General features: G+C 65.5%; 1 protein-coding gene across 5 annotated transcripts in view; it reads left to right on the top strand.

Annotated features, from left to right (window-relative positions):
* Nucleotides 1-2,348: 2,348 nt before the first annotated feature.
* The window catches only part of BRD3 (bromodomain containing 3), a 35,675-nt gene continuing 16,238 nt past the window's right edge, over nucleotides 2,349-21,785 (top strand). For 2 of the 5 annotated variants that reach the window (XM_082655996.1, XM_082655992.1), the window contains exons 1-6: nucleotides 2,349-2,543; nucleotides 16,536-16,861; nucleotides 17,710-17,847; nucleotides 18,449-18,596; nucleotides 19,362-19,576; nucleotides 21,366-21,737. In XM_082655996.1, the coding sequence (XP_082512122.1) occupies nucleotides 16,649-16,861; nucleotides 17,710-17,847; nucleotides 18,449-18,596; nucleotides 19,362-19,576; nucleotides 21,366-21,737 (1,086 nt within the window). In that variant the 5' untranslated portion in view covers nucleotides 2,349-2,543; nucleotides 16,536-16,648. Of the gene's footprint in view, nucleotides 2,544-4,350; nucleotides 4,392-5,486; nucleotides 5,538-16,535; nucleotides 16,862-17,709; nucleotides 17,848-18,448; nucleotides 18,597-19,361; nucleotides 19,577-21,365; nucleotides 21,738-21,785 lie in introns of those variants that run through there. The other 3 variants (XM_082655995.1, XM_082655993.1, XM_082655994.1) reach the window with 3 other exon arrangements.

Here is a 21,785-nt window from a genome sequence, read left to right as displayed (position 1 = left end):
AATAAACAGCCCAGTAATAAGAGACCAAGGCAGAGAGGTGAGCCACGACCAAGAGGGGCCAGAGGCCCAGCCTGCATCGTCTTTCCCCTCCCACAGCTGCAGGATGACGTCCTATTTTTAATCCTCCTTTGACAGATGAGGAAACCCCGGTTGGGGAGATTAAGTGGCTGTACCCCAGGCACACAGCAGTCCACGGAGGCCCAACCTCTGGCGTTGAAGCTACAAGAGCCTGGGAAGGGAGAAGACGGTGGCTAGTGGTGGTGGTGGGGACAGTCAGGGCCACCCAAATCCCTTCCCACGGCAGCCTGGGGAAGCCTGGGGCTTCCCAAGAAGCCCCCGGGAGGGGCTCCTGCACTAGGCTTGAGGGGTAGTTAGCCCAGGGGCTGAGATGCTCAAATGAGTATCGGTCACATTTTTCCTACAGATTCCGCCTCCAGAGATTTCTCCAGCCTCAGGGAAGATCACGCCACCGAGCTCCCTGGGCTGCGGGTGAGCGGGTATGCAGCACCGCTGGGCACGGGGAAGGGAGAGGCAGAGACCTAGGTCCTCCCATCAGAGCCAGGCTCCCAGGGTGGCCCAGGGTCCTGCTCTACTCCTGGGAGGGACTCCTCAGGTCAGTGGCAGGGCAGAGGAGGCTCATCAGGGTCCTGGGCATTCAGTTGGCAGCCTTGCCAGCCTGGCTGGTTAGGGTGGCCTCTGTGTGCGCTCCATCCAAGCCCTGCAACGTAAGACCAGGTGGAGAGGCTCTCTGTTTCGGCCTCGTGAGGAGAGAGGTGGGATCGTTTCTAGCAGTGAGGTGGAACATGCTGATGGCCAGAGACCCCAGAATGTCCAAGAGAATGAGACCCAGGTGGAAGGAAGGGGATGTAGCCTTGGAGGTGACTAAAACAGAAGTCTGTAAACTGGAGTACCAAACTCGGGCTTCGGGAGGGATGCAACCAGGGTGATGGTTCCGAAGGAGTCAACCTGCAGGTCCTCGCCGTCCACGCTTCCCTCTTTCGACTTTCTCCCACTTTGTAAACTAAAAAGGCAAAGGTCTTCCCCAGCCAGAGTCTGACATCCGGGTCTGCAGGAAGTCCTGTGCTCCCAGGAAAGGGACAGTGGGGAGGGTGGGGGGAGGTTTTGGCCTCTCCTACAAGCTGTGTTTCCCAGGACGCAAGGCTTTGGCATCTCAGCTCTCTGTGACCCAGGGCCACTTCACCCACCTCCCAGAGTTGCCTCACCTGTAAGCCGGGCACAGAAGGCCTGTCCTGGGTGGGTGTGGGGCTGCATGGGCTCAGCCGAGTCGTCACTCACTTTAATGTTATAAAGACGTGTGTGTTTGCGGTAGTAGCGCTCTTGCGCAACCTAAAATAAACCCAGTGACCCCAGGGGCTTGGGAGGGGTTCAGCCCACACGAGGAAACTCGACCTTGTAGTTGGCAGGTTCAGTGGGTACCAAGGAAAACTTGTTTTGTTTTTGACTTTTTATGGGGGTTTAATATACACAACGTGCGTCCACCTTAAGTTACAGCTGGATAAAAACTTAATGTATACACAGGAGGAACTGCCACTGAAAATAAGATCTGAAACGTGTCCACGAGCTGAACCTTTCAAAATACAGAAAAAGGGCCAGAGTCCCCAGTTTTTACCTTTGTGGCCCACTGCTGGAACCTCAGGCTAGGGACCTTTGATCTCATTCCTGCCCCTCACTGGGCAGATGGGAAAAGAGGCTGGGGGGGCCAGGTCTCCGGGAAGAGCCGGGAACATCCCCTGCTCCTCGCCAGCTCCTGGTACTTGGCGCCCGCTCCCACGACAGCGAGCTCGGGGGCCCAGGCCCTGGCCTGATGTGGGAACGGGAGGTGGGGGGTTGTGGGAGGTAGGTAGATAGGGGCGCGACCGAGCGAGACTCCTCCCCGGGCGGGGCCGCCCCTGCGCGCGCGCCGACGCCCCGCCCCCGCCCTCCTGCGCGCGCCCCCGCCAGGCTAATTAGGCACGCGATTTGTTTACAAACATGGGCGCCCGGCAGGTACGCGCCGCCCAGACCGTGCGCGCCTGAGGTTAGAGGGCGGCCCCCCGGACTCCGGGGTCCTCCGGTGCGGGCGGCAGCGGCGGGCGAGCGCTGGCCGCTCTCCCGCCTTTTGCGCGCCTCCCCGAGCACCAGGAAATACGCCCAGAGGCGCACGTCCCTTGCGCGGGAGGGCGCGCGGGAGGGCCGCGCCGGGTCCCCGAGTCGCCGCCGGCGCCGCGCCCCACCCCCGCGCGCCCCCCGGCCCGGGCCCGCTCGCGGCCGGGTCGGCGGGGCGGGCGGCGGGCGGGGGCGCGCGGGGCGGGGCGGGGCGCGGCGCCGGCGGGGCCGGGACATGTAGTCCGCGCGCCATGGCCTCTCCTGGGCGGCCCCGGCGCGGGCCCGGCCGCGGACTACGACTCCCGCCAGGCGCCGCGGCGCAGCGCATGAGCCCTGCTCGGCTCTGGCGCGTCTATTATGCTGCCGGGGCCGGCGAGCCAAAGAGGAGCCGGCCGCGCGGGCCGGGAGGGGACGGCCGCAGGAGCCGCCGAGGCCAAGTACGCCTTTCTCTTGCTTCCTTGCGCGCGCGGGGCGGCGGGCGGCGCGGGTGGCGGCGGGCCGGGCGGGGCGGGGAGCGCGGCCCCGTACGCTCCGCGCAGGCCGCCGGCGCGTCCGGGGAGCCGGGCGCCCGGGACGCCGTCGCCGCCTCCGCCTTTGTGCGCGGCCACGATGCAACAAAGCGCGGCGGCGGCCCGGGGTCGCGACGGCGGCGGCGGCGGCGGCGCGGGCCCTCTCCCCTCCTCCCGCGCCCTCCCGGCCGCCCGCGTCCCGGGTTCGGGGGCGTCGCCGCGGCCGGGGCGCGCAGCCCGGAGTTGGCACGGCCCGCGCGCCCCGCGCCAGCGATCTCCCGCGCGCCCTCCCTCACGGAAAGGATTTTTTTCCCCCTTTCCTCCGCCCGCCATCTTTCGAAGGGGGGATCGGGGCGGACGTGGAGGGGAAGGTGCGCTTCGGCGCCACTTTCCCCCCGCCCCTTTCCCCGCGCCCGTCCCGCCCGCCCTGGTTCCTGGCCGCGGGTCTCGCGCGGGGGCCGTAGCCGCGGCCGGGGCGGGGGGCGAGGCCGGGCCCGGGAGCGGGCGGCGTGGCGTGGAGGCCGATTTCTCCAGAGTTAGGCGCCCGAGCTGACTTTGAGCCCTTTGGAGTTGCTGGGTCGTTGCAGCGCGGCCAAGAGGAGACCCAGTTCCCGTTTTGAAATCAGCCCGAAAAGCGCTTAATCCGGGCGAGGTTGAGTTGCGGGAGGAGCGGGGGTGCGTGCCCTCCTTCCCACTCAGGGTGGGCCGCGGCCTGACAGCACGGCACAAGCTCATCGGGGAGAAGTACTCACCCCAAACCTCACACGGCCCCCTGGCCCTCGTGGGCTCCCCGTGAATAAAGCTGGGGCTCGGGGGAGTCCTCTTCCTCCACCGGTTGCTCATCCGGGGGCAGGCCGGGGTGGAGGTCTTGGGCCGCCTCCTTTCCCTCGGGGCTAGGGCGCAGTTTTGGAAAGATGAAAGTGGGGGTACGGAACCGGTCCGCCTGGAGACCCACGTGGGGCGGTCCCGTGGTCCATCCTGAGGGTTCCCGCCATTGGGCCCAGTCCCTGACCATCCTGCGATCCTTCATTTTGGCTGAAAGCTTTCTACCCAAAAGTGCATAACTGGGGTGCCCCCGTGTGTTCCCTGGGTTGTGGCTGCAGAGTTAATGGGGAGGTGGCATTGGGTATCAGTGGGCAAACTGGCTGGAGGGCGGAAGGCAAGTAAATGAAGGAGTCGCTCTGGCCCCTCCTCCTCGTGCCCCCCCCAAGTGAAGACGAAAGTTTTTTTTTGTTTTTCTTTTTTAATCCTGCTTTTGTAGGCCTTCTTCCTGACTCTTTCTTTAAAATAGGAGTTCTTTTCCTGGGTCCATGGAGTGGCCCTGGGGAGATCCTGAAATCTACGCAAAGTTGCCTGGGCGGCATGTCTTCTGGGGGAGTAGTTGGCTTTCAAGGGTAACAAGAAAAGGCCTGAACCCGTGCAAGGCTGAGTCTTCAGGAGTTAGGGACCTCCTTCCCTCCCTCCCTCCCTCCCTCCCTCCCCCCTCCCTCCCTCCGTCCTCTGGCAGCCCTGAGTGCGGCCTCTCATTTGCAAATAAAGCTCTGTGTTTGCCCTTTTCTGTCTTGAGGCCTTGATGTGTGCTGGTGGTTACAGATCGGGAGAGATAGGGCACACGGCATCTGGGGCGGGCGGTGTGGGCCATTTCGCTTTGACCTTTCTGGTAACCTCGGGGGCCCCAGGACTCTGGAATCCCGCCCCAAGCAGCTTCTCAGAAGCTTCGATCCAGTCCCAACCCTGCCACGGGGACGTCCGGGGAGGAGGGACGGGCAGCACCAGGTCAATTTTTGTTTTGTTTTTAGAAAGTGGAGTAATTGCTTTCTCTCCACCACAGCCCGCGCGTGCTTGGGAAGTGAGCTCTGAATAAAGGGAGAGGATTTGTAAATATTCTGCTCCTGCCTGCCTGGCCCAGCAGAGCGGTCCCGGGCAGAAAGTGAAAGTGGGGGGTGGTGGCGGGGTAAAAAGCGAACCGCCTACCGCCCGCCGCAGCCGGCGGCTGTTCCTGCGCCCTCTTCCTCCAGGCTGGCGAGTTGCCAGCTGCCCGAGCCCTGCGCCGGGCAGGCGGCGAGGCGCACGGCCATTTCCTGGTTCTCGGCGACAGAGCTTTCCCTGGGGAGTGCTGGCCGCGGCCCCGAGTGGAGTGGTTGGTTCGGCACCAGCGGGCCGGCTCCAGCGTCCGCCTGGCTCTCCGTCCGCCGCTGGTGGGCCCTGTTCTCCTCGGGAGAGCGGCTCTCATCCAGTGGGTCCAGGGGCAGCTGGGCTGGGTCGGGAGTGGGGGGGGGTCCACCGCCCCCCAGCGAGCGGCTGCATCTGGCCGCTTGCTTCAAGCCTCTCTGCAGGTCGCTGGATTTTCGGGGCGGTCGTGTGGGTGGGTGTGTGAGTAGCCTGGTCCGCCTTTCCCGTCTCCCCACGTGATGGTCTAGCTGTAAAGCGACAGAACCCCCCGGCAGGGCCCACAGACCCTGCATTAGCAGGGCCGTATCTAGTCAGCATTCCTTGCTTCCGAAGGAGACTTTAGTGAATTGTGGCAGAAAGCAGTGTCCTGCTGGCCGTATTCCTGCCTGCTGGGAACTTGTCAGGGGAGCCCCCTGCTCGGGAGCCCGCCCGCCGTCCCACCCGAGGCTCTGACCCCTGGTCGCGGCAGGTGTCAGAGCAGCGCGCACTGCCCAGTGTGCTTGGCTCGGGGCTGCTGGTAGGTGCCCAGGTGGTGAGTGGCTTGTTGCACCTCCTCAGCCACCCCGCCCCGCCCATTGCGAATCCCTTTGGCACCTGCACCCCTGCTCCGGGTGCTTGTGGTCCTGCCTCTGAGAAGCACGGGCCTCTTAAAGGCAAAGCGTCACTTACTGGATCTGGAGCGGAGATGACGGTTACCTGTGTGGGGGTGTGTGTCCAGAGGCCGGAGGCTCTGCTGTGTCAGTGCTGTGGGTGAGTGTTTATTTCTTTTGCCAGGTTTTAACTATCCCACAGGAGAATCAGTTCTCAGCCTAACCCCTTTTTTAGGGCCTTTGTAACCTCGAGTTAGAACCGGCAGGTGCACTTGGGGGGAAGCCCCCCTCCCTTCCTCCTGCAGTGCTGGGAGAGTGCACCGGAAGGTCACGAGGTGCCTGGGAGAGTCCCTTTGCCGCTGCTTGGGAACTGCCACTTGGGATGCGGGGAGGGGGGGGGTGGGGGGGGCGGGCTTCAGGCGCCCCAGTGGGATTTTTCTGCCAGTGCTGGCAGCTGGGCCTGGTGACCCGTGTGGCAGCGTTTCCACAGTGATGTTCAGGAGTGTGATCCGGAGGGTGTTCGGGGGGGCTGGGGCTCCAGGGTCCCCGCCGAGGTCCCCGGTACGCGGGGGCAGGAACGCCCTCGCCTCCCGTGAGGCCGAATGCATGCGTGTCGTGCGGCTGGACCCTCGTGACGCATTACCAGGAGGAGGCGGAGCCTGGGGGCAGTCTGGCCTGACGGTGTCTCAGGGATGAAACGCGGGAGCCAAGGGAAAGGCAGGGCAGGAACGGGGTGCTGCCCAGCTCCAAGCCCGCTTGCGCCGTCGGGCAGAGCCGTGGTGGTGCCAGCCTGGTGCTGCTTGTTAAGAGCTGGGGCCCTGCTGGCTGTGCACCCCAGATAAGGCGCACGCCCACCCTGTGCTCTGTTGTCTTAGCTGCCACCAGGCTGTCGTAGGTCTGGGGTGGGGAGACACCAGTGACCGTGTGACTGTCCCCTGGGATGACAGACCCCCCCCACGCCCCGCAGGCTGGGCGGGGCAGCAGGATGCGCTCCGTTGCGAGCACTCGGGCTGTGGGAAACGTCCCAGCGACGGCGGGCCAGGGGGCCCAGCCCTCGGGAGCCTGAGCTCAGCCTGGTGCTGGTTGCCGGAATGGGTGCCGGTCCCTCTCCAGGGCTCCCAGGCTCCGGACAGCCCTCCCGTGGGAGCACCTGCTGTTCTGGAAAGGCGTGGGCACTCGGGGAATGTGTTTGTGTTGGGCAGGGTCGGGGAGATGAGAGCCTAACTCGGACCCTGGTTTACCGAGGCTGCACCATCTTATCCTCGGCCCCGCTCTGGGCTGGCGCCGGCGGGCTGCCCTTCCTGCCGCTGACCCTGAGGGGCAGCTAGGGTGAGGGGTGTGGAGGGCTGGCTGCCCCTCGACATCAGGATCCGGCAGTGGTCGGGGGCTCCCAGTCTGCTCGCCTGCCGCTGTGCCTCTGGGCTCCGTGGCCCCCCAGGCCCTCTCCGCCTCATGTGCCGTCTGTTAGGTGGGGTGATGGGGTCAGAGCTTCCCTCTGAGGGCTTCTCCCTGGGGTCTCAGTTGAGAGGGACCTGGGGGACAGCCACTTCCTCGGCCTGGTCTGGGGTACAGTGCCTGGCTCGGGGTTTTGGGGGTTGCTTATGCACACGCGTCGGGCCTTGAATGGGGGGTGTTCTGTTGGGACGGGCACAGAACACCCCCCGGGGGTGATGACAGCACACCGAGCCTTGGTACTCGCAGGGCCGGGTCCCCCCGTAAGTGCGTGTGACCGCCTGACCCCTAGCAGAGAGGATGGTCCCCCCTTTCCCTCTCCAAGACAAAGTGTGGCGCCGGTCACGCTGTCCTCACTCACTGTGTCTCCTGACCTTCCCCTTCGAGTGGTGGGTCCCTCACCCCCCTCCCAGAAGCCCCATGGAGCTTAACACGCCCCCCCCCCCGACACACACATCACACAGCGGCTTCTTGTGGTTTTGCAGTTGGTTTTTCTTTTGGGTAGGTTGGTTGAAAGGTGGGAGGAGACAGAGCCTCACAGAGGTGGGGCGGGGGCGGCTGGCCTGACCCCCGCCGTGAGCAGTGAGCCCCACTCAGCAGGGCTGGCGACGCCCACCAGAGCCGGTATCTCGGGTCCAGGGTGAGGCCGACGTTCTGGCCAGAAGGGAAACCTTCAGAGGCTGGCTTCCCTGAGGGGGGCTGGCGGGCTGGGGAGAAACATGGGGCATCAGGGAAAACTGGATCGAGAAGGAGCCTTAGGTGCTTGGGTGCCGGGAGTGCAGAGCCGAGAGGACATGGTGGCGTCAGGAAGGGGGACCGTGGCTGCCGGCCCCTCAGTGGGCCAGGCAGGGTGCCTCAGGAGACCCCATAGGCCTCGGGGTGCTGCAGACGTTCCGTGGGACCGATGGGGTCCCTTGCCGGTGGGGAGCAGAAGTGATCCAGACCAACGGTGGGCTTGGGGCCCTGGTCGGGGCCAAGGCGCTCCAGGCAGAGCCCCTTCGGGGGCAGCCGTGGTAGCACTGCTCCCTGCCCGGGCAGGGGGTGGGCAGGGGGTGGTGGCCAGCAGGGCCCAGTGTGCGGAGGACCCCCGCTCGCCCACCTAACGTCCCCTGGGGCCCCACGGGAGGAGGCAGTGGGCTCCGTCTGTCACGGAAGCCGACCCTGCCCGCACGGATCCTGTTTCCTGAGGCCCGGCTGCTCGGGGGCAAAGGAGCTGGGGCGGCGGGCCTTGCCCCTTCCTGCAGCTCACCGCCCCCTGTCTCTGCGGGATTGTTGCAGGAGCTCCAGGAGGCAGTGTTTTTTTTTTTTTTAATAAATTTATTTGTTTTATTTATTTATTTTTGGCTGCGTTGGGTCTTCGTTGCCACGCGTGGGCTTCTCATCGCAGTGGCTTCTCTTGTTGTGGAGCACGGTCTCTAGGCACGCGGGCTTCGGTAGTTGTGACTCGTGGGCTCTAGAGCGCAGGCTCAGTAGTTCTGGCATGCGGGCTCTGTAGTTGTGGCACGTGGGCTCAGTAGTTGTGGCATGCGGGCTCTAGAGCACAGGCTCAGTAGCTGAGGTGCACGGGCTTAGTTGCTCCGCGGCACGTGGGATCTTCCCGGACCAGGGCTCGAACCCGTGTCCCCTGCATCGGCAGGCGGATTCTTAACCACCGTGCCACCAGGGAGGTCAGGTGGAGGAGTCTTCGGGGTTGGGTGGACGGCATTGCTCACAGCCTGGCTCTGCTTCTGACTGGATGGCCTCGTGCCCCTTGATCTCTGAGCCTCTGCCCCCCCACCTGGAAAGTGGAGCCCACGTGACCCACACTGACGCCAGGATGGGGCCCAGGGAGTCGGGGCCGTGTAGCGTTGGGCCCCCCAGGGGTGCCTGACTCACCTGATCCCTGAGTCACCCGACTCAGGAAGGCCGGTGGGTCTGAGCAGGGCGAGAGGGAAGGCGGAGGGAGCGCAGGCCCTGCCCCCCCCCCCAGGATGGTGGAGTCACTCCCTGGCTTTTTTCCTACCTCTGATCACCCCTCTGAACGTCAGCACCCCCTACAAGCCTCCCCTCCTTCCTGAATGTGGCTCAGGACTTCCCCCTTCAGACCCAACGCCCTCCAACCTAGGAGCCTCCTGAGGACCCCCTCCACCTGCTTCCTCCTCTGACCCCCGGCCTCATCCCCGCCCCCGTGGCTGGAGGCCCTTCCCCTGATGCTGGTGAGTGAGGCTCTTTCTGCCCTTCTATCCGGCATCCTCCGTCTAGCATCCCCCCGACACCTGTCGGGGTCCAGGCTGCCCAGGAGTGCCCTCCTCTGCCTGCTGTGGTCCTGTCTGTGGCGGGAGGGCCGGAGCTGCTGCTGCTGCGTTTTCAGGGTGTTTCCCACAGTGGCACCTGGACAGAGGTCCCCACTCTCTCCCTCCTTGTTTTTCCAGGACCCTGAATAGCCCTGGTGTCCAGGCTCTTCTGATGTGTCCCTCTGGGCTGAGCGAGCCTACAGGGGCCGGTTCTCTGCACTTTATTTCCAATTCCAGTTCCCCAGGGAGGAATGAGGTGGGTCCCAGAGGATGAGTCCAGGGGCGGGGAGATGGCCATGACCTCCGGGTCCGCCTGCCCCGGTCTGCAGCCAGGTGTGTCCAGCTCCCGTGAGTCCCTCACGGAGTGGCGAGTGTGTGACTCTGGAGGGTGGGGTGACTGGCCTTGTCCCCCGCCTGCCGCTGGCCAGCTGTTTGGCTTTCTGGACGCTTCCTCAGGATTCCACCAGAAGCCCCGTCTCTGGGTTTTCTCTTGCTGTTCAAGGGCTTTTGTGGTCTGTCTGAGCATTTCCTCTCTGGCTGGTTTCGAGGGAAGGTTGTCTTCACTCTGACCTTCGCCCCGTTTGCGGTGCCGCCTCCCGCCCCGTCGGGCAGCCCCGGGAGGTGGGGGTGGGGGAGATTCTCCGAGCCTCGGTTTCCCCTCTGAGGGGTGGGGCCCCGTCCCTGCCCTCGGCCCGGGTGTCCCCGCGCGGTGTGCACCACCAGCCGGGCCAGCGGATCCTCAAGGCTCCTTTCCGAACCCCACCTCCTAGAAGGCTGGTTTCCAGCTCGGCCGTGTGGAGCGGGCCCGGTGGGCTGTGACGCCGGTGAGATCGGGCTGCACGTCTCTGCCCGCAGGAGATGAGACACCCCCGTCCCGCTGGGGGCTTGGGGGTGGTGAAGGGGAGACCTGGTAACTTGAGGGTTTTATACGTCTGGGCTTAGGGCGCTGGGCTCTGCCACCTGCACTGCCCCACCCGGTCCCGGGTTATCCTGCCTGAGTCCATCTGCCCCCACCCCCTCACCTGTAGTCCTTTGCTCTGCCAGGCGGGGGGGGGGGTGGCACGAGGAGTAGGGTCATGTCCCCCAAATCTCGCTGTTGCTGTGGTGGTGGGCAACGCAGGGTCCTGAGCACCCAGGGAAAAGGGTGGGGCAGGGGCTTTCCAGCGTGGCCAGTCGAGAGACAGCAGAGGCCCCCAGAGTACTCAGCTTCTGCCACGAGCACCCCTGCTCCGTCCTGTCCCCTCCAGACCCCCGCTCATTTCAGCCCCCTTCCCACCTCCCCGTTGTCACGAAGCAAGCTCCTGGCACATTTCCTTCGTAAGACGTTGGTGCCCACGTCTAAAAGACAAGGGCTCTTTAAGAGTTATAAAAGGACACAGCGCCACCGTCACCCCCAGGGCGTTGACGTTGGACCCCAGAGATGGTCCGAGAGACAGCGTTGAGGTAGATGCCTCTTGCCTCACTGCCCGGCAGGTGCTTCTCCCAAGCTGGCCCAGGGCACGGGCGCTGGGGTCGGGGGCCACCGCCTCGCCTGCCCCGGCCGTCCTCCCTCCTGGCCACGTGGGGGCCGACCCCCGTGATGGGCCGCCTTCCTCCGTTCCAGCTGCGACCCCAGAACACTACTCTGCGGAGGGGTGAGCTTTTCTCCTGATCCTTTTGCGATGAAAGCTGACCCTTGACAGCAGATACGAGGCTGTCTGTGGTCCTTTTTTCCTCTTAGACTGAACATTTGTATGTTTCCCTGCAGAATGTCGTGTCTGATTTGGTATGTTATCTCAGACCCAGGGGGCTGGGGGTGTCTCTGGGAGACCCCCTCCCCCCACCCCACGGAATGGTGCACTGGCTGGGTTCTGAGACCCGAAAGGTTCACTCAGGACACGCCTGGCTCGGGGAGAGCGGCTGTCAGGCTCTGGCCTGTCCCATGAGGCCGGGGGGCGGTGTTTGCTCCCCCCGTTCCTGGTGGGCGATGCCTTCTCGTGTCCGAGTGCTGGAGAGGGGATGTCAGGTGTTCCTGGGGCTCACGGGCTGTCCCAGGAGGGTGGGCGTCTGTGGGGGCTTTGCTCCTGCCCCCAGGGGGCAGCTCGGCCATGTGGTGAGAGCCTGAGCTGGCACGCCACCTGTGAGCTCGGGGTGCCACGGGCTGACCAGGGGACCCGGGGTGGGGTCCCAGCCGGACCTTCTGTCTGCTCCTTCTGTGGCCCCTCGTGGAGTCTCCGCCCAGCCTCAATGGCTTGGAACATGGGAACGGGCCGGACCCTTCTGGTACCCACCCCCCACTCTGAATTTGCCTTGTTTCCCTTGATTTGGGGGCCTGTGGGCACCCCACTGGGATTCCTTCGAGGACGAGGTCTGGTGGCCCCCATGGCAACTTTGGGTCCCCAGCTGGTGAGACCTGCTGGGCAGGGTGACCAGACCTCTCTCCTGGGTGGGGCCTGGCATGGCCTGTGTTCCCACGAGGGGCCAGCGCCCGCCGGGAGGGGACCGGCCCGGGGGGAGCTGTGCGGAGGAGCAGGTTCCTTCCTTGCTCTCCGATGGACAGGCCGCCTCCGTCTGCACCTTCGTCGTCTCCTGCGCAGCTCGCCGGCTCCGGCCAGGGCGGCTCAGCTGGGTGGCCTGTGGTTCCCTGCCAGGACCACGTGGGGTCGGGAGGAGGGTGACGGGTTGCTCCTGGTGCGCCGGGACGTGGCGACTGGGAGAAGTGGGAAGCCGCGTTTGTGTTTTAAACGGGTCCATCCCAAGTGTAACCTCATGGTGTCTTCATGGCAGGCAGAGGTGCGTATCCAGGGACCCTCAGGTTCTGTCCCTTTGCTGTGGCCCCTCCCTGCGTGGCTTGGGAACCACGGGCACCTCCTTTTTTCCACCCGAGGGGCCCGTGTCACCCAGCTCTCTAAGCACTCTCCATGATGTCCCTGGCCTCCCACGTCCTCGTGGGTGGGGAGCCATGCCTCCATCCGTGGGGCTGCGTTGGGGGCACTAGACAGCTGATGGCCATGCTGCCGGGGCTCAGCCAGGAGGGGAGCTGGCACTGGACCCTGGTGTGGCAGGCCCAAGTGGGCACTCCCCGCTGCCCTTCTGCGTGCTCCTCGTGTCTGGGGCCCTCTTTGCATCTCTGGCCGGAAGTTAGGAGCAGGCCAGGGACTTGGGGGGCACTGCGGGCCTGTGCCTGCCCCCAGGGCTCGCCAGGTGGCCTTGCCGTTGGTTGCAGTGGGGTCCTCTGGGTCCTTAGCTGCCCGGCTCCTCCTCTCACCCTGTGTCACCCGTGATGCCAGGAGCCAGGTCGAGGGGCACGGGGTCCTGGGCTTATGTCCCCGAATCTCCACGTGGCCAGGCTCAGGAAGTAGCCCAGGGATGGGGGAGCCTCAGCCCTGTCATCTGTGCGATGGGCCTGGTCATTGACCTCATAGGACCACATGGTGTCTCACCCTCAGCAGAGGTGTGAAGGGCTCCTGGCCGTGGCCGGCCACCCAGTGCATTTCTTCGTGCTTCTCCAGGAAGCACGGTGAGAGTTTGTTCCTGTGCGGCCGGGGGACCCTGGGCGCGGGTAGTGGGGGACTCCCCCGCAGTCTCCCCTTCCTGTTGCTTCAAACCCCCATGTCCCTCACACCTCTTGTCCGTTACTGATGGCGGTTCAGGGCTGAGCCCTGTGACAGGGTCAGCTGGTAGACTGTTTAAGTTCCAGCTTCTCTCTGGGAGCAGCCTGTGCCTTCCGGTCTCAGAATGTGGCCCTGACCCCCGCCCAGACCGGGAGGCTGACGGACAGCACAGCTGCTGGCGGCGGGGAGCTGGGCGGCACCCTTGGCATCCATCCACGTCCCTCTGCTGCCCCGACAGGTGGGCGCTGGGGGGATTTCTCGGCCCTCCGGGCGACACAGGGGTGGCCGACGGCGCCTCCCACTGGTGGCCCTGCCGAGGTCCAGCCAAGACTTCGGGGTCGTCGCGGCCCCCGGATTTCCCCTGGACGGAGCACACGGGGCTGCCTGGCCTGTCCCCAGACTCTGGGGCAGTGTCCCCAGGCCCCAGAGGAAGGGAGACGAGCTCTGAGATGCTTGGCCATGTTTGTACATTTTTCCAAAAGAGAAATCCCTTTACACTTCTTTCTTTTTGCAAAAGTAACACGTTCTTAAAAAGAAAAAAAAAAAATCCACCGGTTCAGAACCGCCAGCAGAAAGGGAGAAAGCAGCCTTGGGGCCCGTATGCGGTGGGTGTGAGGCCCTGAGTGCTGGGGACATCCATCATCTTCCTGCCCCTCGTGGGAGCGTCCCGAGGCGGCGTGGGGCCTTCTGCATTCCCGTCCATGCTCAGCCGGGGTCTGGTTTCCTCGGGGTCGCTGTCAGGTCTGCGGGATTGCGGGAGAGGCAAGGCCAGGCTCTCGCTGCGGCTCCGCTCGCCCCGGACGTGCCGGCCCTGAGGTCTGGGCTCCGTGTGAAGGAGTGAAGGCTGTGCCCCAGCAGGGAGCTGCGTGGCCCCTTTACTCCGCCCGCCGTCCCAGAGGGGACAGCGCAGGGTGACCTGTGCGATTGTATGTCCCACCGGAGAGGGTCATGCCCGAGCGCCCCGGCTGTCCCTTGCCAATCTCCTCCCCGGCCACGCAGCCCTTCCCAGGAGATGGGTCCTGGCTCCTGGGATGGAAGGGGCGTGGGGAGGGGGGTGCCCCCCAACCTCTCACACTCTAGCTGCCCTCCCTTCCTTCCTCCCTGTTGAGCTGGTGCCCAGGCTGCCGGGGACAGAGGACAAGCCAGGCGCCTGCCTCCGCCGTGGGGGGTGCTCTGTGGCACAACCTGACGGGGGACACTGCAACCCCTGCGGTCATCCGCACGTCCATGCAGGGCTGTGAGTGCATGGGGGCCCCCCCACCTCGTTCCAGTGGAGGTGCTGGGGGCAACGTTCCTGTTTGCAGAGAGGGGGAGGTCCCATTGCCACGTGCTGTCCCCCAGGCCGTGGGGCATCCAGCACCTTTTGCATGTGTCGCCTCTAGACCTCACAGACCCTGCTGGGGTCCCGAGTGTTCCCACACCTCGGGACTCCCTGTGGCCTGGGGTGAACGCTGGCATTCGGCGAGCTTAGCCACGCAGTCTGGGACCCCCCGCTGGCTCTGCCTTGCAGCCGCTGGGTGCTCACCCCACGATGGGGTTGTGTCCTGTGTTTGCTGCGGCGGCCGGCTTCCTGCTCAGCCGTGGGTGCGGGGTGGTTGGTGATTGGTCAGAAGAGGGAGGCAGGGCAGAGGCCAGGCCGAGGGTCCTGATGGCAACCCCAGCACATCCCTGCAGAGAGCTGTGGCCGTCTGTCCTTGTGCTCGGAGGAGGCCGGTGTGCTGTGTCCCGCCCATTTTCTGCTCCCTGGACCATGCAGCAGCAGCGCTGGGTACTGGGCATCTGCCCACCCGCCCCACACCTGGCGGCCCCCAGTGCACCGGGCTGGCATCTAGGCCCAGGCTGAGGGGGGTGGCAGGAACAGTGTGCCTCCTTCCCTCACGGATCCCGGGTCCCCCCACGTAGGGAGCCGCCTCAGCCGTCCCGGCAGGACCGTGCGGCGATTGGTATGTGTCCAGCACCTTCCTGAGCACTCTGTGTTGGATCCCTTTAGTCTCACAGAGCCCTGTGGGGACACAGGGGGACCAGATCCCATGGCTGGCGAAGGGCAGAACTGGGATTGCGAACAGGAGCCTGGCCCCGGCATCTGCTCTGCACCCCTGAGCTGCCCGGGGTCCGGGAGGGTCCGGGAGGCCCTGGCGGGTGGTGGCATTGGGGCAGAGGAGCCAGAGGAGGAGAGGGAGGGTGCGGGCCTGCGTAGCCACAGCAGCCAGGACAGGGAGACGAGTCACTGGCCAGAGCGGGACAGGCAGTGCTGCTTTGGACAGGAGCCCCGTGTAGGGCAAGGCCGTCCAGGGGAGGGCAGGCCCGTGGGAGGTTCGCAGAGACCCCAGCAGGAGGCGGTGGTGCTGGGCCAGAAGGGATCAGACCTGCTGGGGGTGGGGCTCCAGGGTGAGCACTCAGGCGCCTTTCCGTCGGTGGTGTGTTGCAGCCTCAGCACCGCCAGCCCGGCGGGCACGGCCGCCCTCTGTACGGAGCTGCCTTGGGGGCCAGGGCGCTGCCCCGGGTTGGCGAGATGGGGGCGCGTGAGAGGCGCCCGCTCGCCCGGGGAGAGTGTGGAGGAGAGGAGCTGCAGGCCCCCAGGATGGCGGGGGGGGAGGCCCCTAGGGGTGCTCCAGAGCGCTCCTCCGACGAAGGGCGGGCAAGCGGGGCAGGTGTGCTCGGTGGTCAGGTGTGCGCGGCATCTGTTTTGAGTCCTCTTCCCTCTTGGTCGGGGGGCGCTGAGGAGGCACTGGCTGGGGTTTAACAAGCCAGCATGGGGGGGCCCTGGTCTGTACCTCGTGCTGATGACCGTGGTGTAAACACGCCCACGTGGCAGAGCAGGCTTCCGGCAGGACGTCCGTCAGCCAGCTCGAAAACTCTCCCAAGTTTTAACGATCTGCTTTCGCACGTCGTAGAGAGCATGTTTCCAGCGGCCGACACACGCTGCTCTGTCCTCCCCGAAGGCTGGCCCCCAGGCGGGCCCTGCCACCCAGCCCAACCCGGCTCAATCCCGTGACAGGTGCACATAAACACCTACGTGGTAGCAGCGTGCACAGATGCCGCCCGGGTCCAGATTTCGTATGCAGCCCCCAGTGCGTTTTGCATCCTCAGGTGACATTGGGACCACCGACTTCCTCCCAAGACGTGGTGGGGTTTTGATATTGGGGGCAGCCCCTTCATCCTTTACTGCACAGCATTTTTCTTGGTGCTAGTTGGTCTCCTGGGGACACACGTGGGGCAGCGGCAGCCGCTTCCTTCCCAGCTCCACACTCAGAGAACATTCCGAGAGTCGGGGTGTGGTCCTGCAGCCCCTCACTCGCTGAGGCTGCAGGCTCCCATCGCCTTCTCCCTCCACCCCCACCCCGACTGACCGAGGGCCGGCCGTGTCCACAGCCCAGCCGCCATCACAAACCAGAGCCCGTTCTCATGGTCACGTTAGAACCTCCGTCGGTGGCCTCACTCAGAGGGCCCTGGCTCCGTGTGCCACGCGTGGTTCCACGCACGTTGTGCCGGTCCACGTCGTAGCTCTCTACGTGCGGATCATTCCCTAAAATGTTGCCACAGTCAAGAGCAGCAGGCGGCTGGTGGGCAGTGAGCCGACAGTGGCCCCCACCTGGACGGCCGCCGCCCCGCCTGCCCAGGTGGCACCTGCTGGCATTCTTTCCCGTCACCTGTGTCTCTCCCTGCCCCAGCCTGAGGGCAGCAGTGGGAGAGTGGTTCTCTGACAGGTGAGGGTTGGCCTGACCGGGCGGAGTGCGCCGACGTGGCCTCACATGACCGCACGGCTGTGCTCGGGGACCCAGGCAAGGCGGCGGGGCCTGGGGTGACCGGCCGTTCCCTGCCGTCCCTCCTCCCCCGCAGGTGCTGCCTGACTGGGCCCAGACATGGGATGTCGCACCTCGGCGGGGAGCACAGAGGAAGCCAGGGCCTCTCCGAGCTGCTGCCGTGACGGCCAGTGAGCGAGCAGCCGGAGGATGTCCACCACGACAACGGTCGCCCCTGCGGGGATCCCGGCGGTCCCGGGCCCCGTGAACCCGCCCCCGCCGGAGGTCTCCAACCCCGCCAAGCCTGGCCGTAAGACCAACCAGCTGCAGTACATGCAGAACGTGGTGGTGAAGACGCTCTGGAAACACCAGTTCGCTTGGCCCTTCTACCAGCCCGTGGACGCCATCAAGCTGAACCTGCCCGTGAGTGGCCCCCACCCGCCGGCCCTGCCCCTCCGCGGCCCCGACTCCTGGGAGGACGGCCCCCCTGGCCTTGGCAGAGATGGTGCCTGGAGGCGGCTGGTCCTGCTAAGCCAGGCACAGCTCAGGACCCACAATGACCAAGGAGCAGAGGGGATGCTTAGGCGAGTGGGGGAAGGGAGGGCGGCTGCCCAGGTGCAGGAAGCGGGAGAACCCTTGGCCTGTGGGGGGATGAAGGGGGAGCCGACGATGGGGCTCAGGCCTAGAGGCTCGCCTGTGTCTTCATCCTGTGCCCGGCACTGTCCTGCGGAATGACGCGTGCACACCTGAGACCCTGCGCTCGAGAGGGGTGCGGCCCACTTCCCCAGGGATAGCGCCTCAGCTGCGTGCCCGGTGCCGACCTGACCATCTGACGGCTTTCTCTTTTGGACCCGAATAGAGAGCCCCTGAGTCCTGCGAGGGGAAGCCCTGGGCTAGCACTTGGCGGCCTGGGTCCTGGGCCAGCTTGGCTTCCGGGCACTGCGGGCCCCCAAGTGAAGTTTGGAATCTGGGGAGGGGTCTCAGCCCGACCTCCGGAGCCTAGAGCAGCTCTGGGCTCTGCCCCAGCCCTGCGGGTCTGTGCGTCCACACAGAACCCTGCTTAGGCCGGGGGCTTAGCAGGGATTATGCTGGCCGAGCGCTTGCCCCAGACTTCACGCCCACCTGCCCCCAGGTGAACAGAAACTTGGGTCCAGCCCCAGTACCCAGATCCCTGAGGAGACTGCCCCCTGCACAGTCTCTGTGCTTGGGAGTCGCGAAAGTCGTCATGAATTTGAATCCAACAGTAACACCCCTGAAAATCTCTTTCTTAGGATTATCATAAGATAATAAAAAACCCAATGGATATGGGGACTATTAAGAAGAGGCTGGAGAATAATTATTATTGGAGCGCGAGTGAATGTATGCAGGATTTCAACACCATGTTTACAAATTGTTATATTTATAACAAGGTAAGAAAATGGTGTGGCGTGGGCCCTACACGCCCCTGTGAGCTGCCCCTGGCCCGGGGAGGCCTGGGGTGGAGGGCCAGCCTGGGGTTGGCCGGTGCCCGCCGGGCTGGGCTGGGCGCTTTGCAGCAGCTCTCAGACAGGCCCAGGGTGCATCCCAGCCTCGCGCTCAGCCCTTGTCTGGCCGCGATCCCCTTGTGTGGGTCCCACAGGCTACGCGCTTGAGCGGTTGCCTTGTGTGTGGACCGCCCCCCCCCGCCCCGCCCGGCCCCGGCCCCGGCCCCGGCCCCTGCTCCAAGGAGGGAACATTAGAACAGCCTTTTCGGAGGGCGTCGATATGTACCAGACGCTTTAAAACGCCCACGTGCTTGGACCTTTTTTCCTCCGGGGGATGGGATAAAGGGTGGTTTTTATCCTTTGTGGTTTTTGAATTCTTCCAAGAGTTTCCACGTTAAAATATATTCTCTTTGCCGCCCTCCCGCCCCGCCACGTCCCTTCACAGCTTGCTAAATAAATGTTTTTCTTGAGCAACTGCCATGTGTTTGTCTGCTGCAGACACACGGCTCCTTTCCAGCAGGTAACCTTGCCTCTCCTGTGTCTTCAGCCCACAGATGACATAGTGCTCATGGCCCAAGCCTTAGAGAAAATTTTTCTGCAGAAAGTGGCCCAGATGCCCCAGGAGGAAGTTGAGTTATTACCCCCTGCTCCAAAGGGCAAAGGCCGGAAACCAGCTTCGGGAACCCAGAGTGCAGGTAAAGGGGTGGACGTGCAGTCCTTCTCTCCACCTCTGGCAGGTGGGCAGGGCGCCGATGACAGCGTATCTTCTGAGGGTCCGTCCGCCCCTCTGGGCTCAGTTTTCCTGACCCAGTCTGCAAGGTTGGGTCAGTGATGATCGGAGCTCCGGGAACCGGGCCTCTGCTGTGTGTGGCCTGCAGGCCTGGTGACCTTGCTGCCGCCTGCCTTGGAGCCTCGCTCCGGGCAGGGATCGTGCTCCTGCTGTGTCCGCGCGCTGCTCCTCTCCCACCCGCCTCACCCTCCAGCTCTGAGGACACCTCTTCTGGAAGCCACGCTGTCCCTTTGTCCCCTCCGAGGACTTTGCCTCTTCGGCACACTTTGTGTTCTCTGTGGCCTGTCAGGGAGCGGAGGGCATTAGGGTCAGCACGGGGGGTGACCTTACCTGGTCCGGGCACCTGGAGCAGAGGTGCACCCCGATGGTGAGCTTCCTGGGCGGCCCAGCCCTCCAGAGAGGCCAGGGTGTTTCACACTTACAGACGGGGCTGAGGCTGGCTACCTGTGGAACCCGAGTCAACCCCCTGGCTCTTCCTTACCGGGCTGGGCACCTTGTCCTGGCTTGCTCATTCGGACCACGGAGGCAGCCACGATGAGGGCCAGGGTCTCGGCAGGAGGGGCTCTGCTGGCACCCGGCGGGCCCTGGCTGGAGGAGATGGTCCCGGCAGCGTCCAGAAGCATCGCTGGTAGAGCCGGGTCAGTTCAGCCTCCTTTCCTTTGTCCTCAAGGTACGCAGCAAGTGGCGGCCGTGTCCTCTGTCTCCCCGGCAACCCCCTTCCAGAGCGTCCCCCCCACGGTCTCCCAGACGCCCGTCATTGCTGCCACCCCTGTGCCAACCATCACTGCAAACGTTACGTCAGCCCCTGTCCCCCCGGCTGCCGCCCCGCCCCCTCCCGCGACGCCCATCATCCCCGTGGTCCCTCCCACGCCGCCCGTTGTCAAGGTGAGCTTCCCCCGGGGCCTACGGGATGCAGGCAGGTGTGGGGCGGGCAGGAGGGCGCTCTGCCGCTTTCCCCTGGCACCGACCGCTTGTCGGGAGTTGGGCGTATGTGACTTTGGACGGGTCCCCTCCCCCGCCACGCCCGTGAGGTGGGCCGCGGTTCCTGACACCGACAAGGAGCCCGAGGCTCGGAGCGGCAGGTCACACAGCTGGTGAGGGCGGCTGCGCTTGAGCCCCAGCTTTGCCGGCCTTTGCAGGGCGTGGGCCGAGGTGGGGGGCGCAGAAAGGAGGGGGGTCCCGGCCCTCGCCGCCCGCGCTTGCGCCCGGATTGCCTTGGCGCGGGGAGGGCGGTGGCGGCCTCCGCCTGCTCCTCGCGCCCCCGTGAGTGTGCGCGCACGTCCCTCCCCCGGCTCCCTGCGGACTTTCCACGGCCGGGCCTGGGCTCGGAGCGAGCGCTCCCCGCGAGATCCGGGGGCCAGCGAGGACGGCTGAGTCTCCTGCTCTGAGCAGGCCCCCGTGCCGGCCACTGATGTGTATCGTCTTCTCCGATTTGACCCTCACAGCGAGCGACCCTCTGGGGCAGGCAGTATTTCCCCCATCTTACAGATGAGGAAGCAGGCGCTCAGAGGGGTTAAATGGCTCCCCCAAGGTAAAACGCCATCTCCGTCGCTTTCCTCTCCCCCGTGGCCTCCACTGCCTGTACTCGGGCGGCGCCTGGCCCGGCCGCCTCACTCAGCGCCCGGCTGTCTTGGAGCATGTCCCGTCTGCCATGGCCCCATGAGCCCCCGGGCCCCGCGGCACGTGCTTGGCCTCCGTGGGCGCCCGTGAAGTGTGTGTGGGTGGCTGGCTCGTGCCCGCCAGCCTGGGGGCAGCGGCTTGGTGACTTTGGTGGCGCTCGGACAGCAGACCCCCGTGAGGCCGGCGGCCCAGGTGCGCCTGGCTCCCAGGGGCTGCTCCGCCCGCCTGAGCTGATGGGAGGGGAGCCCCCTGGGCTGGCCTCGGGGTCACAGCGACCCTGGCCACCCAGGCACGAAACACGCGCTCACGCACTGGACACACCCACCAAGTGCTCGTTGGTCATTTCAGTGTTTCCTACCCCGGTGGGAAGTAGCTCTGTGACGTCTGCTGCCCTCAGGGTCAAGTCCAGCCCTGCCCAGGCACTTAGCCCCCCCGGAGTCCTTGGTCCCCAACCTCGTGCTGCTGCTTGTGTTTCCCGGCTGGGCCGCTGCCCCCGCCCCGCCCCCCGCATGCTCCTCCCGCCCCCCTCGTCCCGTGGCTGCCACTGTCCTGGGAGCGCCAGCTTTGAGGCCCGCGTCTGGGACGCCCCCTGGCCTTTGACCAGCGGGGGTCCTCTCGTCCCTGCTGTCCCCAAGCCCCAGTCCCACTTGGTGACGGTCCCAGTCACGGTGCCACCTCGGTTGTGCGAGTCCCTGAGCCGCGGCCCAACCCCAGGCGCGGGTGGGCTGCGTGCTGCATCTCACGCCGCTCGGGGTGGTGAGCGCCCACCGTGACTGCGCGGGGCCTGGGGTCTTGGCGGGCGGGCGGGGCTCAGGGACGGCCCGGGGGTAGGTTCGGAGTCCAGCCTCACCACCGCCAGCTGTGTGACCTCGGGCCGGCAACGTGGCCCCTCTGAGCCTCGGCGTCCTGCGTGGCGCGGGGCCCCGGGAGGATGGCCGCGACCATGCATGTCCTTGCTTCGCTCGGTGCCTGGCGGCTGGTCCGCGCTCCAGGGGCGCCACCGCAGCGGCTCGGATCCCGGATCCCGGGGCTCACTGTTGTTTTGCTGTCGCAGAAGAAGGGCGTGAAGCGGAAAGCAGACACTACCACGCCCACGACGTCCGCCATCACCGCCAGCCGCAGCGAGTCACCCCCGCCTCTGGCGGACCCCAAGCAGGCCAAGGTGGTGGCACGGCGGGAGAGCGGGGGCCGCCCCATCAAGCCGCCCAAGAAGGACCTGGAGGACGGCGAGGTGCCCCAGCACGCGGGCAAGAAGGGCCGGCTCTCGGAGCACCTGCGGCACTGCGACAGCATCCTCAAGGAGATGCTGTCCAAGAAGCACGCGGCCTACGCCTGGCCCTTCTACAAGCCGGTGGACGCCGAGGCCCTGGAGCTGCACGACTACCACGACATCATCAAGCACCCGATGGACCTGAGCACCGTCAAGGTAGGTGGGTGGTGAGCCAGCCGGGCCCCCTTCCCCTGTCTGGGCGGC

The sequence above is a fragment of the Grampus griseus genome (assembly GCF_964374135.1).
Source record: "Grampus griseus genome assembly, chromosome: 6".
NCBI classification, from domain to species: domain Eukaryota; kingdom Metazoa; phylum Chordata; class Mammalia; order Artiodactyla; family Delphinidae; genus Grampus; species Grampus griseus.
Note: the sequence above shows the minus strand (reverse complement) of the source record. Positions and strands in the feature narration are given on the sequence as shown.